A 15177-nucleotide genomic window follows, 5' to 3' on the forward strand; every position below is an offset into this window, starting at 1 on the left:
TTCAATAAGAGAAACTTTAGGAAATTTTCTATAAAAAGAAAATTTAACGAAAACTTTCTACGAAGAGCAAATTTAACAAAAATTTTCTATAAAGAGCAAATTTAACGAAAACTTTCTATAAAGAGAAAATTTAACGAAAACTCTTCATAAAGAGAAAATTTAACGAAAACTAAAAAGAAAATTAAACGAAAATTTTTTATAAAAGATAATTTTGTATAAAAATAAAATTTAACGAAAACTTTCTATAAAGAGAAAATTTAACGAAAACTTTCTATAAAAAGAAAATTAAACGAACATTTTTTATACAAATAAAATTTAACGAAAATTTTCCATAAAAAGAACATTTAACGAAAACTTTCTATAAAAATGTAATTTAACGAAAACTTTTTATACAACAAAAAATTAATAAAAACTTTCTATCAAAAGAACATTTAACGAAAACTCTCTATAAAAATAAAATTTAACGAAGACTTTCTATAAAAAGAAAATTTAACGAAAACTTTCTATAAAAAGAAAATTTAACGAAAATTTTCTATAAAAAGAAAATTAAACGAATATTTTTTATACAAATAAAATTTAACGAAAACTTTCTATAAAAAGAAAATTTGACGAAAACTTTCTATAAAAATAAAATTTACGGAGACATTATATAATCAAAATTTAACGAAAATTTTCTATATGTAGAAAATTTAACGAAAATTTTCTATAAGTAGAAAATTTAACGAAAATTTTCTATAAGTAGAAAATTTAACGAAAATTTTCTATAAGTAGAAAATTTAACAAAAATTTTTTATAAATAGAAAATTTTACAAAAATTTTTTATAAATAGAAAATTCAACGGAAATTTTTTACAAATAGAAAATTCAACGAAAATTTTCAATAAAATTAAAATTTAAATTTTCTATACAAGTAAATTTTAAGGAAATTATCTATAAAAAAATTAGCAAAAATTTTCTATAAAAAAAATGAGCAAACATTTTCATAAAAAGGAGATTTATCGAAAATTTTCTATAAAAAAATTTTTATAAAAATACAATTTATAGAAAATTTTCTATAAAATAGATAATTTATCGAAAATTTGCTATAAAAACTAAATTTATGAAAAATTAAAAAAAATCTATAAAAAAAATTAGCAAAAATTTTCTATAAAAAAATGAGCAAACATTTTCATGAAAAGGAGATTTATCGAAAATTTTCTATAAAAAAAGTTTTTATAAAAATACAATTTATAGACAATTTTCTATAAAATTGATAATTTATCGAAAATTTGCTATAAAAACTAAATTTATGAAAAATTTGCTATGAAAACAAAATTTATCATGAATTTTCTATAAAGACAAAATTGATCAATAATTTTGTAAAAAAAATTAACAAAAGTCTTGATTAATATAATTTGTTTTTATTTATTCCATAAAAATATTAGATTTTTTAATATTAATTACTTTATTTAAGAAATAGAGTAACTAAAATACAATAAATATTTACTTTATCAAAATAGAAATTAGTGAAAATACAGCCACAATCACGTACATTCATACAATAATAATTTAAAGTAATTTCAAGCTAATTTTACAATTGCAAAATAGTGTCCTAAATAAACCACTAATAATTGATTAGAAGTAAAAAGCATGTCTTGTCTTTTCAGTTTACTTAGGTGGTGTTACTATATAAGTATATATCTATCTATAAATGATTATGATTAAATATTTCTAGATAATAAATATTTTTCAGTTGCATTATATTTTGTATCCAACAAACACAATAGCACAACATATTAAAACATTTTCTTCTTAACAGCTGTATAACGTTCCATATAGACATCATAACCATCTAGATCGGTAAATTGTTTAGACTGGAATAAATTGCCATCCACAGATAGATTAGAAATTTTCGATTCTTTGAGTATGCGTGGTGTGAAGGCATTTGCCTGCAAACAATTCTCTTCCAGACGTAAAGTTTTCAGTTTAGGACAAGCTGCTATCTCTTCGGACAAAGATGAAATTTGATTTTGATTCAAATTCAACTCTGTCACATACAATGTACCCACTTCATCCGGTATAGAGGTGATTTTATTACGTGACAAATCCAAAACATCTAAATGTTTAAGCCCACACAGCATCACGGGAAACTCGGTAATTTGGTTGTGACTCAAATTAACAGTCTTAAGGTTTTTACAATTGTTCAGCGTTCTAGGTATGCGGGTAATCATGTTATCATTTAATATCAACACCTCCAATTTGATAAGTTCTCCTAAAGCATCGGGCACCTCAGTTATACGATTCCCACTCATATTGAAATGTTTGATAAGAGTAAATTTACTAATTTCCTCGGGTATCAGTTCGAAACGATTCTGCGACAGATCCAATGTCTTCAAAACATTTGGATAGTTTTTCAATTGCGGTGGCAGCTCCTGTAGCCTTTGCAGGGAAATCTTTAAAATTCCCGTCTTTTGTGCAGTTTCCAGGTGTTGTTTGATTTGTTTATTGCCCATTACGTCGATATTACTCACTTATTGTTTATTTAAAGAGAAATATAAATTATATTAATATTGTAATTATGAAAAAGTTTTGTGTGTACTTTTTCGTTGTGACTTTACTTTTGTTTTGGACTTTTTTTTCACGTTAATTGACAGTTGTCAAACAGCTGAGAGGTCAATTAAGTAGAAGTTGCCAGATTAAGATTATACAGGTGGCTTTAATTTGTCAAGTTCAAAAAACGCTAGATTTGAAATAAAACAGAAAAATTTTAATAAAAATTGTTTTTTAAGGACTTACAGTCAAAAAATTAATATTTAGTAAATGTTTCAGAATTTGTAAATAGAAAAATTTTCGAAATTTTTAAGATAGCTTTTTATAAAAGTTTTGATAAATTAATAAATAATTTTTTTTGAAAGTTTTCGATAATTTTTCTAATCTTAAAAACTATTTTTATGAAAAACCCACTACACAAATTTTGAATTTTTTAAATTTATGAATTTTAATGTTGCACATTAATATTTTAAGATTCTATCTCTAATAGAAGGGTTCTTTAAATCGACTTTTTGTCGAAAGAAGTGGATGTCGACTATTTTGTTCCAAAAAAGTCGATAACTCGACTATCGTCTATGAAAAAAGTCGAAAATCGACTTTGTAAATAAATATTCAAAAAAGTCGAAAAGTCGTAAAAATGCACAAGTCGAAAGAAGTAGAAAAATCGAAAATAGTAGAAAAAAGTCAAATATAGTAGAAAATTTGAAATTAGTGGTAAATATCGAAAATAGTCGGAAAAACTCGAAAATAGTCGAAAAAATTCAAAAAATAGTCGAAAAGTCTAAAAAATTGAAAAGTCAAAAAAAAAATCGTAAAGTCGAAAAAAGTCGGAAAATTAAAAAAAAAAAAATCGGAAAGTCGAAAAAAGTCAGAAATTCGAAAACGTCTAAATGTCGGAAAAAGTCTTCTACATATTTATAAAATACTAAAATTCGACTTTTAATTAAATGACAAAGTCGTAAAATCGACTTTTAACTAAATGCAAAAAGTCGACTTTTAACAAAATGCAAAAAGTCGAAAAGTCGACTTTTCCTTTTTACTGTAGAACCAAGGCGAATTCAGATTTTTAATAAAATATAAAAATTTTACAAAAATTTTTATGAAATGAATTGGCCGTAGTTATGGTTTTTGACATCTACGTAAACCAAATGCAAAAACAAAATACATGTAAAATGTTGTTGTTGCAGAACTGCCACCACCTTATCTGAATTCGCCTTGATACCAGTTCACATTATAAATAAAATATTAATAGAATAAATTAAATTTTTTTATTGTAGCTTTTTTATATGTATTGGCAACTCTTTACGAAATCATAAAATTTTTCTTTTACTACTATTTTGTGCAACTATTAAGCGACCAGCTGTTCAGTAAGTATTAGTATTGGTGTATGTGTGTGGAAGAAAGAAAATTGTTGAAATTTGTTGGCATTTCTATTTGTTTGTGAGAAAAAAAGAAAATTAACAAAATTTTAGGACAACAAAAGTGTTAAAAACATATAATAAATAATGATACATAGTTTATTTATTGTTAATAATAGTGGGTGAGTATCAGAGTGAGTTTGTTAACAATTTTGCTTGCTAAAGACATTTTTTTTGCTTTAGCGATGTTTTTTTGGAAAAACATTGGCGTTCGGTGGTGTCCCGTTCCGTATGTGACTATTTCTTAGATGCCCAAAGAAATTCACCATATGTAAGTAAACAGGTAGACCTTTTCCTGAATAATATTAAATTTCATTGTTTGTTATAAAAAGGATGTACCTCCTGTTATCTCCACACCCCACTATTACTTGATAACTGTGCAACGTAAGGGAATTTCTTTGGTGGCTGCCTGTAAACAAGAAGTGCCTCCTTTATTTGTTATTGAATTCTTACATCGTGTTGTGGACACTTTTGAAGATTATTTTGGTGATTGTTCGGAATCGATTATTAAAGAAAATTATGTTTTGGTTTATGAGTTGTTGGATGAAATGCTCGACAATGGCTTCCCCTTGGCAACGGAAAGTAATATATTAAAGGAGCTGATTAAGCCACCAACTATATTAAGAACTATTGCCAATACGGTGACCGGTAAAAGCAAGTAAGTGTCATGTCAAATATTGGTTTCTTTTAGAAATTCTTAATTTGAAAAAATCATCAATATTAAAGGAATAATTCTCCTATTTGTCAATTACGCCATTATTTAAAATATTAACGTATTTGTTGTAATGTATTTTTATAAAGTGTCAGCACCACCTTGCCCCAGGGTCAATTGTCTGCCATTCCTTGGCGTCGTAGTGGAGTTCGTTATACTAACAACGAAGCCTATTTCGATGTTATTGAGGAAGTTGATGCCATAATTGATAAATCAGGTTCCACTGTCTTTGCTGAAATACAAGGCTATGTAAGTTTTTGTTTTTAAATAGAATTAGGTCCCTAATATAAGATTTATTTATTCCTAGATTGATTGCTGTATCAAATTGTCCGGTATGCCCGATTTAACATTATCCTTCATGAATCCTCGTCTCTTTGATGATGTTTCCTTCCATCCTTGTGTACGCTTTAAGAGATGGGAAGCTGAACGTCTACTAAGTTTTATCCCACCAGATGGCAACTTCCGTTTAATGTCCTATCACATAAGCTCACAATCTGTGGTAGCTATACCCATTTATATAAGACATAATTTCTCCATTAAGACAGGAGAACAGGGACGTTTAGATTTGACTGTGGGTACTCGCACATTAATGGGCCGTTCGGTGGATAAAGTTAAATTGGAAATAGCTATGCCAAAATGTGTACTTAATTGTATACTAACACCGAATCAGGGCAAATATACCTTTGATTCGGTATCAAAAACTTTAACCTGGGATGTGGGACGTATAGATGTTACTAATCTGCCCAATATAAGAGGAACTGTAAGTTGAATATTTCTTCCCATAATAAAAATATTTTTTTCACTCTTTATCTTTTTAAGGTCTCCATACCTCCTGGTACCCCTAGCTTGGGCTCTAATCCTACTATAAATGTGCAATTTACTATTTCTCAAATGGCCGTCTCTGGCCTTAAAGTTAATCGCCTTGATATGTATGGTGAAAAGTATAAACCTTTTAAAGGTGTTAAATATATTACCAAGGCTGGTAAATTCCAAGTTCGCATGTAAATTGGAAAAATCTCATTAAAAATAAAACTAAACTATTCCATTAAATTTTAATTTATCTAAAACGCGTAACATTAGTTTTGAAGCAAGAGATTAAACGTTTTTTAAGTTAAGTCTTTAATAATATTACAAAAAAAGGTAAATGTTGTATTTTTAATAAAATAATATTAATAATTCATACATTAATTGATTTCAAATTTAATCTTTATTTATAGAACTTCAAGATTTTTATCATTTCAAGACTTTTTCTAACTTATGCATATTCAGCTTTATTTATTGCACTCATAAAAATTCATATCAATCATCAATTTTATTCAAGACATTTCAAGATAAATTCATAGCAAGTTTTAATATGTTGGTAAGTGTATTTTTTGTTATCTATTACTTGCAAAATGTAGTAGTTATTGTTCCTAAGGCTAAGATTTTTATGGTGCGAATTGCATTTATGATTAATAATATTGATTATAATACAATTTTGTTGACTTATGGGGATTGAACCGATATTGGTCACATACAAAAACTTCATCTGACAACGAAAAATTTTATTTGATTTTTATTGAATGTAAACGATTCTGATAAAAATTTTAATTTATGTTTAACTTTAGAAAGTACATATTTTTGGTGCTTTTGGTATGATCACATAATGAAGGGCTCCCACTACGATATTGCGACTTTTTGGAATAACAAAGGAAATTTTGATAAAATTTAAAAAATTGATATATTTAGTAACACTAAGTATGCTAATGGATTAACTTCGGTACCAAGAACATTTTTTTGGTATTTTTTCGTTCTTCAAAGGTACTTTTTGATTTTTTTTTTATTGAACCTAGAAATAATAATAATATTAAGCATATACAGTCCGGAGTAAATGAGAACCTATAAAAATGAATTATTGAACTTAGAAACAAAAATCAGATGTATAGGTTCCTGATGGAATGAAAAATATATAAAAGGGAACTCTTTATTACTTTTTCCTTCTTCATCTTCAACTTTTTAATTTTATATAGTATTAAATCTATACGAAAGGAACTCTTTGGTACTTTTCCGTTTTCCAACTTACTTTTTAATTTATATATAGTATTGGAACTAGAAACGCAAAATTAAGAATGCAGCATACTGATTAAATGAAAATCTGTAATAGGAGACATTTTGGTAGTTTTTAGTCATTCAACTGGTACTTTTTATACCCTCCACCACCATCAGTGGTGAAACCTAATCAACTTTTTTTGCCATTGTATACAAAGTGCTATATTTTCTATTTTAATTGATTTATTCAAAATTATATAATTGATAATAATAATATTATGTGTCTACATTATAATAACAACAACAAAAGTTTAATTCCATTTCGCTGTGAGTTACAAGAAAATAATAACTGAATTAACTATATAAATAGCTGTTCGAAACTTAAGCAACTTTTTGATTTTCATATGAAAATCTTTGGTCCTTTTGAGTTCCAAACACCTTTATGGAATAGATTAGTTACTAGTGTAGTTCGTAATGAATCCCAATCGGATTTTAAGTCATTCGTCAGCTGCAATGTTTTCTAAAACTGCGAGTTTCGACCCAGCGCTTCAGAATTCCTAACAGCATCTCTAAGGGACTTGAGTCAGGAGCTTTTGATGGACAATCAAAGAATTTGGGTCCCATTACTCGATAGCTACTCTTAGATCAACTTTGCCAAGTGTTTTTGTTCATTATCATGCTGAAAATCGCAATAAAGTAAGTTGTTCTGTTCAATGTACTTAATCCTATGGTTCATTTTGTTGGTCAAAAATTTCCCAGAAAGTAAAACAATCCAATTTTATTTGTATTTCAACATCAAGACTTACTCTACTCACCAAAAATTAAATTATTACCCCCTTATTCACAAACAAAATTTTTATTTTATAAAATGTTTATAAATTAGATTTTGTATGGAAATTTTGTTTTATAAACCTTTTATAAAATAAAAATTTTGTTTGTGAATAAGGGGGTTAAAATATAAAATATAGCACTTTGTATACATTGCCAAAACAAGTTTCGAACAATACTGTATATAAGTTTGTCGTTCCGTGTGTAACCCAAAAAAATATTCGTCTAAGACCCAACAAAGTATATATATTCTTGGTCCTTATGAAATTCTGAGTCGATTTAGCTATGTCCGTCTGTCTGTCTGTCTGTGTAAAATACGCTCATGTAAAAACTAAGCAATGGAAATCAACCAAATTCACTCAAAATATTTACTGTTATCCTAAGCAGTTTCTTATTGAAACTCAGCAAAATCGGTTCAGAAATCATAATATCAACGTAGATCTCATTCGGTCCACAATTGGTCATAGCTCCCATATAATGCCCACTTCCGAAAATCACATAAACGCACATATTTCATTGATAAATAATGCTATTGTGATAAAATTCGAGTTGAATATGTTTTGTGTAAATAAAAATCATTCTACCCAATTATTTACGGATCTGGCCCGTAATTGGTCATAGCTCCAATCCGAAAATCACCTACACGCACATATTTCAATAATTAATAAATCTATTGGAGTGAAATTCGAATTGAATTTTTTTTCATATAAATCATTATACGAAATTTTTTACTTATCGGTCCATAATTGGTCACAACTCCCTTATACGACCATTTCCGAAAATCTCTTAAATGCACATAGACAATCAAGGTTACCGGGATAAAATTAAACATAAATGTGTATTTTGTATATGTAAATCATTCTACGGAAAATTTTGCGAATCTGTCCATAAGTTCTGAAAATCACTTAATACCACTTAATTCGTTATTAAATAATTATATCCGGATAAAATTCGACATGATTATGTTCTGTGTATAGATAAATTATTCTATAAAAATGGACCTAATCTTTTCAACCGGTACTTTTTTAATCTTTTTTAATATTAACTTAGAAAATCTATTAAAGGAAATTTCCTGTCAATGGGCTCTTATAATAGGGGATATTTTGGCTCTTTATTGCAAATTGGTAACCGATATCGTTATTAATACCGTTTAAAATTGAATCCCTGTATTGATACCGATACCGAAATAAGTTTATCTGAATAAATGCCGGCGCACATCTTTTCCGTTAAGATGACCAAGATATGTAACAGCTGTGCCAACTGTAACAGCTCTTGGCTGGCATTCGATTAGTTTTCTTTGCAGTTCTTTGATATTCTCTACTTCTTCTTTGGGCAGTAATTTCAATACATTTTCCCCTACATCGAACTTGGATTTATTAATCGCCGACCATTCTTTTTGAAACTTTTTCAATATGTCTGGTTGAGGTCCCCATGTGCTTTCAAACTTGCAGTCAAAAACCCCTCTCAACAAGACTTCTAAAACGTGTTGTCGGCAAGCTCTCGACCTAACATCTGCTCCAGAAATTTGCACGCTCCATTGAGTCTCGCAGTATTTGATGCTGTTGTATCGAAGCACATAGCCACGACCGAGCTGGTGAGACCCCATTCCTCCAGACATTCGTACACTGCTTGTTCCTCCCCTGAGCTACTGTCAGTTTCAGGAACGCCCAGGAGTTGTTCTTTAGTCCCATGTGATATCATATATCTAGGCAGTTTTCCATCCCAGTGAACGCAAACAGCCTCGTTTTGGGATATCTTAAGTCTGTCCAATACTTTTTAAACTAGTTTGGTTTTACCTGCTTGGGGTCGCCAGTGATACAGTATGAAAAAAAAAATATACATAAAAAACATTGTTGTGGGTCTAAAATTAACGGTATACCATAGCATAGAATATAAAACATTATAAACAGTATGGTCTTTAATTTAATGTATGATACTGGCCAATAGCTTTAGCAGTTCCAGAGTTATGGGTCGTCGAAGTCGCCAAACTGCCAAAAAATCGACATTTTCAAAACTTTGAGTGTCCAGTGGCACGGGTTAATATCTTCCAATTGTGCTCAAACTTTGGCAATCCCAAAAACTGACAGAAAGAAACATTATAGGCGGATGACCCCAAAAAATTTCACACATTTTTTACCATATGAGATAAAAATACCCTAGTATATACATACTTCCTATTTTCATATGATCGGACCTAAACGTACATAAAAAGCTATTCAAAAATTAAGTTTGAAACAATTGATAACCATAAAAGTCCATGTTAACTTACAACAAATCGAAAAATTTTTTACATTTGCGCTTTTTTTCTATACCATAGAAAAAAAAACGACATTTCTTTTCACCAACTGAATAATTTATTAGCCACGACTCGTATGAATACATATCGAAGCTGGAATTTCAAACAACATGTCTAGCCTAAGACAATATTCGTTTTGACATACAGGGTTTGAAATGAGTTGCAAAAAAAAAAAACAACAAAAGACTGGTCATAAAATTTAATGCGAGAAAAAAAAATAAAGTTACAAAACATAGTAAAACGAATCAATAATATTTAGAACTTTACCGCTTCTATAATTTATGTACATTTTTATTATACTTGTACTTGCTTCAACATTTATGTTTTTTTCATAGAATTCACGAGAATTTGAAAATTTTGCATCATTTTTCCTTGTAACAGTTTTCTAAATAATAAAAATTTTTAAAATTAATTTATTTTTAGTATGAAATTCATTTGAGTATTAGCATTTAAAATACCTTAACAGTTTATGGGTTAATTTCTGTTTATTTTAGTGTACAACAGACCTTTTTTAGCAAATGCAAATGAATGAATTTCAAACAAGATAAATAAATAAATAAAGTTTTTGAACATGTCTATAGTTTGAAGTAAAAACCAGTTTTAGACATTACACAGATTTAGTAATGCATTTTTAAACACAATTCTTCTGCACAAAAAATAAGGTACTAAAATATGCAGTTCGAAAAAAAAATGTTTATTTTTATGACTTTTTTTTTTTGTAGCAATGGGTGGTAAATTAATAGAAGAATATGCTATTTATTTAAAAGATAAAAATTCAAGAGCATTATCGAGCAATACTGAAACTTTGAACTTCGTAATAGTAATGTAAACTATTTGTTCGGCTAAATTAAAAAATGTAATTAGATTTATTTTTAATTATTAATTTTTAAAAACTAACTTTATTTTAAAAAAGTTTACCATGTGTTTTATATATCTATGGAACAGTGTTTACCTAGTGTCTTTATCTCGTTAAAACGTAAAATTTTAGACTTTATTTTTTCTGTTGCATTTTTTATCTTGATACTTTTTTCAAACATGTTTAATTTTTTTGGGTTTGAAACAGACATAGCTGCACGCAGCATTTACTATCGCTTGCTTCAAACAAACAAACACGTATTTCTTCAATATGTTAAAATAATAAATAACATCTTAGGCTCAGACATTTGGTTTTAATGGGCCTGTTACATGGGTGCGGCAAAAACATAAAATTTTTATGCAAGTTTTGTTTGGCGTATATGAATAATATTTGAAATAGAACAAAAATTGTTGGAAAAAACTACTTTTAAGGTTTTGAAATGATGGTTATGGCTATAAAAATAATTTAATGCTTTCTTACCCAGCAAAAAAAGTGTGGAAAAAGATGTAGAATTTTCATCACAACTAGTAACCCGAAGTGCTTCAAATTCAGGTGAAAAACCTATGAATTTTACATTAGCGTGTCATTGGAGGGATGTTGTTCATTTTTGACAACTTTGAACTACATCTAATCTTATCTTTAGAAGCTGTAAAAATCCGATATTTGTATGTCAAAAATAAACCACATTCTTTCAATGAAACGCTTATGTAAATTTCATCAAAATTTGAAGTACTTCGAATATGTTGTTTGTAGTGACTTTTCTACATCTCTTTTCTCATTTTTAACTGTGTTTTAATTTGTAAGTATATGTTTGGTTTATAAAAGCGAAAAGTATGCAATCGCATTTTTAGATGTGATTAAGATGTCGTTTGTAAAGTATGACATCAATTATTTTTTGCTGGGTATTGTTTAAAAACTAAAAGTATTTTTCAAAGATTTCCAATTTGAAGCAAGAAAATTTCAGTTTGTATAAATTGAATAAGAAGTTTATATATCTGTACTTTCGTATTATAATTTCGACCATGGATTGCTCGATCGATAAAATAAACTTTGATAATTGTAATCCCTTATGTGCTATAAATTTCATTTGATCCAGGAAAATAAAATCTAAAAACATTCATTATGGAAATCATCCAATATGTGAATTAAAATCTACTGCTCTCTTCTTGTATTGAAATTTCCCACCTGGTAATGTTGCACATGCAGCTGAGTAGACTAAATGGCACTTTAATATTTGTATGTCTCAGATAATTAGGTGTCACAAACTATTGGACCAAACTGTCAAACTCAACAATGCAACTTTAGCCGTATAGCGACTAGCTTTCCCAGGGATTGTTGGCAGACCCAACACTGGCATCGAATACCCAATCAGTCAGCTATCTTAAACTTCACTGATTATAGAAATCACAACAAATTGTGGATGTCGACCAAATTCTCTCTAAATTCAAAGCTAAAACCTCTTTGTAATATATCATTCTCAAGGCTCCGTTCTTTCCCATACCCTAGTTCTTATTTTCATAAACGATTTTCTAAAAGGCGAGGACGAAGATACCTATCGGCGACTGTAGGGTCTCCAACTCTATTGATTCCCTTGTGCACCGCAGCAACGTGGAATATATTTTACTGTTCTGTCGATATTACTAAGGAATGTGATCCTCTGAAATTACGAAACTTGTTCATCATACCCGTATATTTTTACGCAGTATATTTCATCAAGCACACATTCATTTGTTGTAGATTGGCTAGTTCGTATGGGAAACAAAATTCCTGCAGATGTATCCCTGCCACTTTCAAAGTCCCTCCCACAACCTATTTTCCTTGTTCCTATACAATGCTCCGCATAAGTATAGGTTAGCACTCTGGGTCCAATGACCTTAAGCGCTGGTCCATGAAAAGTTGTCATCTCGCAATGATAGTATACGTCCCCGTATTACAAATCCCTTATCAAACTATGTTGTGAGTTCGAAAATTTCCTTAATTCTGGTTTACAAAGCAACATTAACACTTATCACCACCAGAATAAGGAAGTTGGAACATAAAACTTGGAACTTGGAAGAATAAGGAACTTGGAACATAAAGCTGCACAATTAAATGCGAATACATAGAAGATAAAGATAAAGGATCAGAATTCATTCAGAATTATTACCCTCACAAGGTGCGGGCCACTTTTCAAGTCCCTCCCACAACCTATTTTCCTTGTTCCTATACAATGCTCCGCATAAGTATAGGTTAGCACTCTGGGTCCAATGACCTTAAGCGCTGGTCCATGAAAAGTTGTCATCTCGCAATGATAGTATACGTCCCCGTATTACAAATCCCTTATCAAACTATGTTGTGAGTTCGAAAATTTCCTTAATTCTGGTTTACAAAGCAACATTAACACTTATCACCACCAGAATAAGGAAGTTGGAACATAAAACTTGGAACTTGGAAGAATAAGGAACTTGGAACATAAAGCTGCACAATTAAATGCGAATACATAGAAGATAAAGATAAAGGATCAGAATTCATTCAGAATTATTACCCTCACAAGGTGCGGTCAAATATAAACTGTAATGAGCCTTCCGAAAGGTCTAAGAGCGGAGCAAATTAATCTTTATCACTGCGAAGCATCAACAAAGTGCTAATTCATAAACCAGGATTGTAGCCTGTAAGGTTTAGAAGGGAAAGTAATGGGCTGTATCTAGGTCGAGATAACGAGGGTCACCAACCAATATATTATCATCATTCCGATACGATTTAAGCACGTTTTATTAAAGAGTTATTTTTTAAAACTTCTACATTTCAACAGCAAGATGCTCTTTCTGTGCCTATAACTGTAACAAAAAGTGGATTTACTTAATTAACAATTTAATTTATTGTGATTTTAAGAAGTACAAGCTTTTCAACACAAAAAATTTATAAGATGCTCGCTTGTGAATATTAACACTTTTAATTTTAAATAAAATTTTGACATTTTTAGCATTTAAATTGAAACGCCTTTTGTGAGAAATTTAGCGCTTGTGTCTTAAGTCTTTTGTTTTACTTAACTTTTTTTCAGTGTCCATTTTCCCTATACATATATTCATTCCTCTTTAACAACAGCTTTTTAATTAAATACTAACGCCATGTCATTATTAACTTTAATAAAAAATATTACTTTATTTTCTTAACAACGGCAAACGCAGCAGCAACGGTAGTTTCAACAAGGAACGGCAGCATGCATGTTAAAACAATATAAAGTATACGCGTTTCTTTTTAAAAAGAATTTTATAAAATTATTGAGTTTTAAAGGCGTTTAATTAATTCCTATTTCCAACAGAAGCATTCGACCGGTTGGTTCTCTACTCTTTATACAAGAAAAACGATGCTGAAATAACGAAAAAGAATGAACAGAAAAAGAACGTTAAAGTCGTAGACTTATATTCTTAAATTTCAACACCAAGTTGCTAGTTGAAGTGTAGTGACTTGTTAAAAATTTTTATATTTATCTTGTTGTTGGCTGCTGTGATGTTGCGGATTTTGTTGTTTGCTGCCGCTGCTGTTGCTGTTAGTGTTTGTTGCTACTACACTTCGGTCTACAATACAATTAACAGACAAAAATGGTAGCGCTCAAAGTATTTTGAAAAAAAAAAATCATTTAACGCTAACAATATGGGGGTTTATAAGAAAACTAGTTAGAGATGTATAAACAGCAATAGGCGACTGTTTTTAAACGTGCTACGAATACATTTTAGAAGTCTTATTGAAATAATTAATGTAAAACATTTGTTAGAAATTTAAAATGTCAGAAATTCTAACGGATTTCATTTATATATTTGTATTTCTTTAAAACAGTTGAAATATGTTACATTCGATTATCTTAACTAATAATAACTAATTAATAACTATAGGGTTTAGTGGCTATAAATATGTTAAATTTTACTTGTGCTGCTTCATTTCTGCCAGGTTTCTCTTAAGTATTTGTTTTTGTTTTTATTTCTCCTCAAATTTGTCTTGTCTTCTTTATCATATTTTTGCCAATAAAATGTTGTTTGTGTTTTATAACCGTTTTATTCTTGTAAGAATTATTAAAATTTCTACCACTTGTTGTTAAACATATTTTGAACAGAGTTTTAAACAAATTTATTGTTTAACACATTTAAAATATCTGTTTATTTTTATGGCAAAAACGTGTTTTTTATTTTTAATTTTGTTCATACATATAATTAATAATAAATGCTCTATCATCACTTTACTAATTTGTTAATAAAATTGTGTGTTTTTAATTGTATTTAAATATGAATGAAAAAAAATTTCCACCTCAATTTAATTGTTTGCTAAAATATTATGAGAGTATTTTTTGTTTGTAAATACCGATTTGTTAGATTACAAAATTTTCCAATAATTTATTAAACAGTATTTGAAATGAGTTTTTTCAGTTAGTAATTATAGATATTTGTTAGAATCTAAATAATGCCAAATAAATTTGAGATTGTTTAAGGGTCTGTTCCTCTAAATGCGAACGAACAAAATTTCGAATTTCTATTTTG

General features: G+C 28.9%; 3 protein-coding genes across 3 annotated transcripts in view; 2 read left to right on the forward strand and 1 right to left on the reverse strand.

Moving 5' to 3' along the window:
* Positions 1 to 1387: 1387 nt before the first annotated feature.
* LOC119608465 (leucine-rich repeat-containing protein 57) lies at positions 1388 to 2635 on the reverse strand. Its single transcript, XM_037962898.1, has one exon. The coding sequence runs from the start codon at positions 2489 to 2491 to the stop codon at positions 1775 to 1777; it is 717 nt and encodes a 238-aa protein (XP_037818826.1). The 5' UTR covers positions 2492 to 2635; the 3' UTR covers positions 1388 to 1774.
* Positions 2636 to 3883: 1248 nt separating this feature from the next.
* LOC119608455 (AP-3 complex subunit mu-1) lies at positions 3884 to 5714 on the forward strand. Its single transcript, XM_037962886.1, has 6 exons — positions 3884 to 4068; positions 4130 to 4217; positions 4279 to 4604; positions 4748 to 4907; positions 4966 to 5418; positions 5478 to 5714. Exons 1-6 carry the CDS (start codon positions 4034 to 4036, stop codon positions 5661 to 5663), a joined length of 1248 nt encoding a protein of 415 aa, XP_037818814.1. The 5' UTR covers positions 3884 to 4033; the 3' UTR covers positions 5664 to 5714.
* Positions 5673 to 15177, forward strand: part of LOC119608457 (innexin inx1) — a 133495-nt gene continuing 123990 nt past the window's right edge. Inside the window, exons 1-2 of the mRNA XM_037962889.1 lie at positions 5673 to 5798; positions 5876 to 6018. The gene's annotated coding sequence lies outside the window, so the exon portion shown is untranslated. The remainder of the gene's footprint in view (positions 5799 to 5875; positions 6019 to 15177) is intronic.

This window comes from Lucilia sericata, unplaced genomic scaffold (assembly GCF_015586225.1).
Source record: "Lucilia sericata isolate MDLA Ls3-8-SP2 unplaced genomic scaffold, ASM1558622v1 Contig000838F_arrow, whole genome shotgun sequence".
In the NCBI taxonomy this organism is placed as follows: domain Eukaryota; kingdom Metazoa; phylum Arthropoda; class Insecta; order Diptera; family Calliphoridae; genus Lucilia; species Lucilia sericata.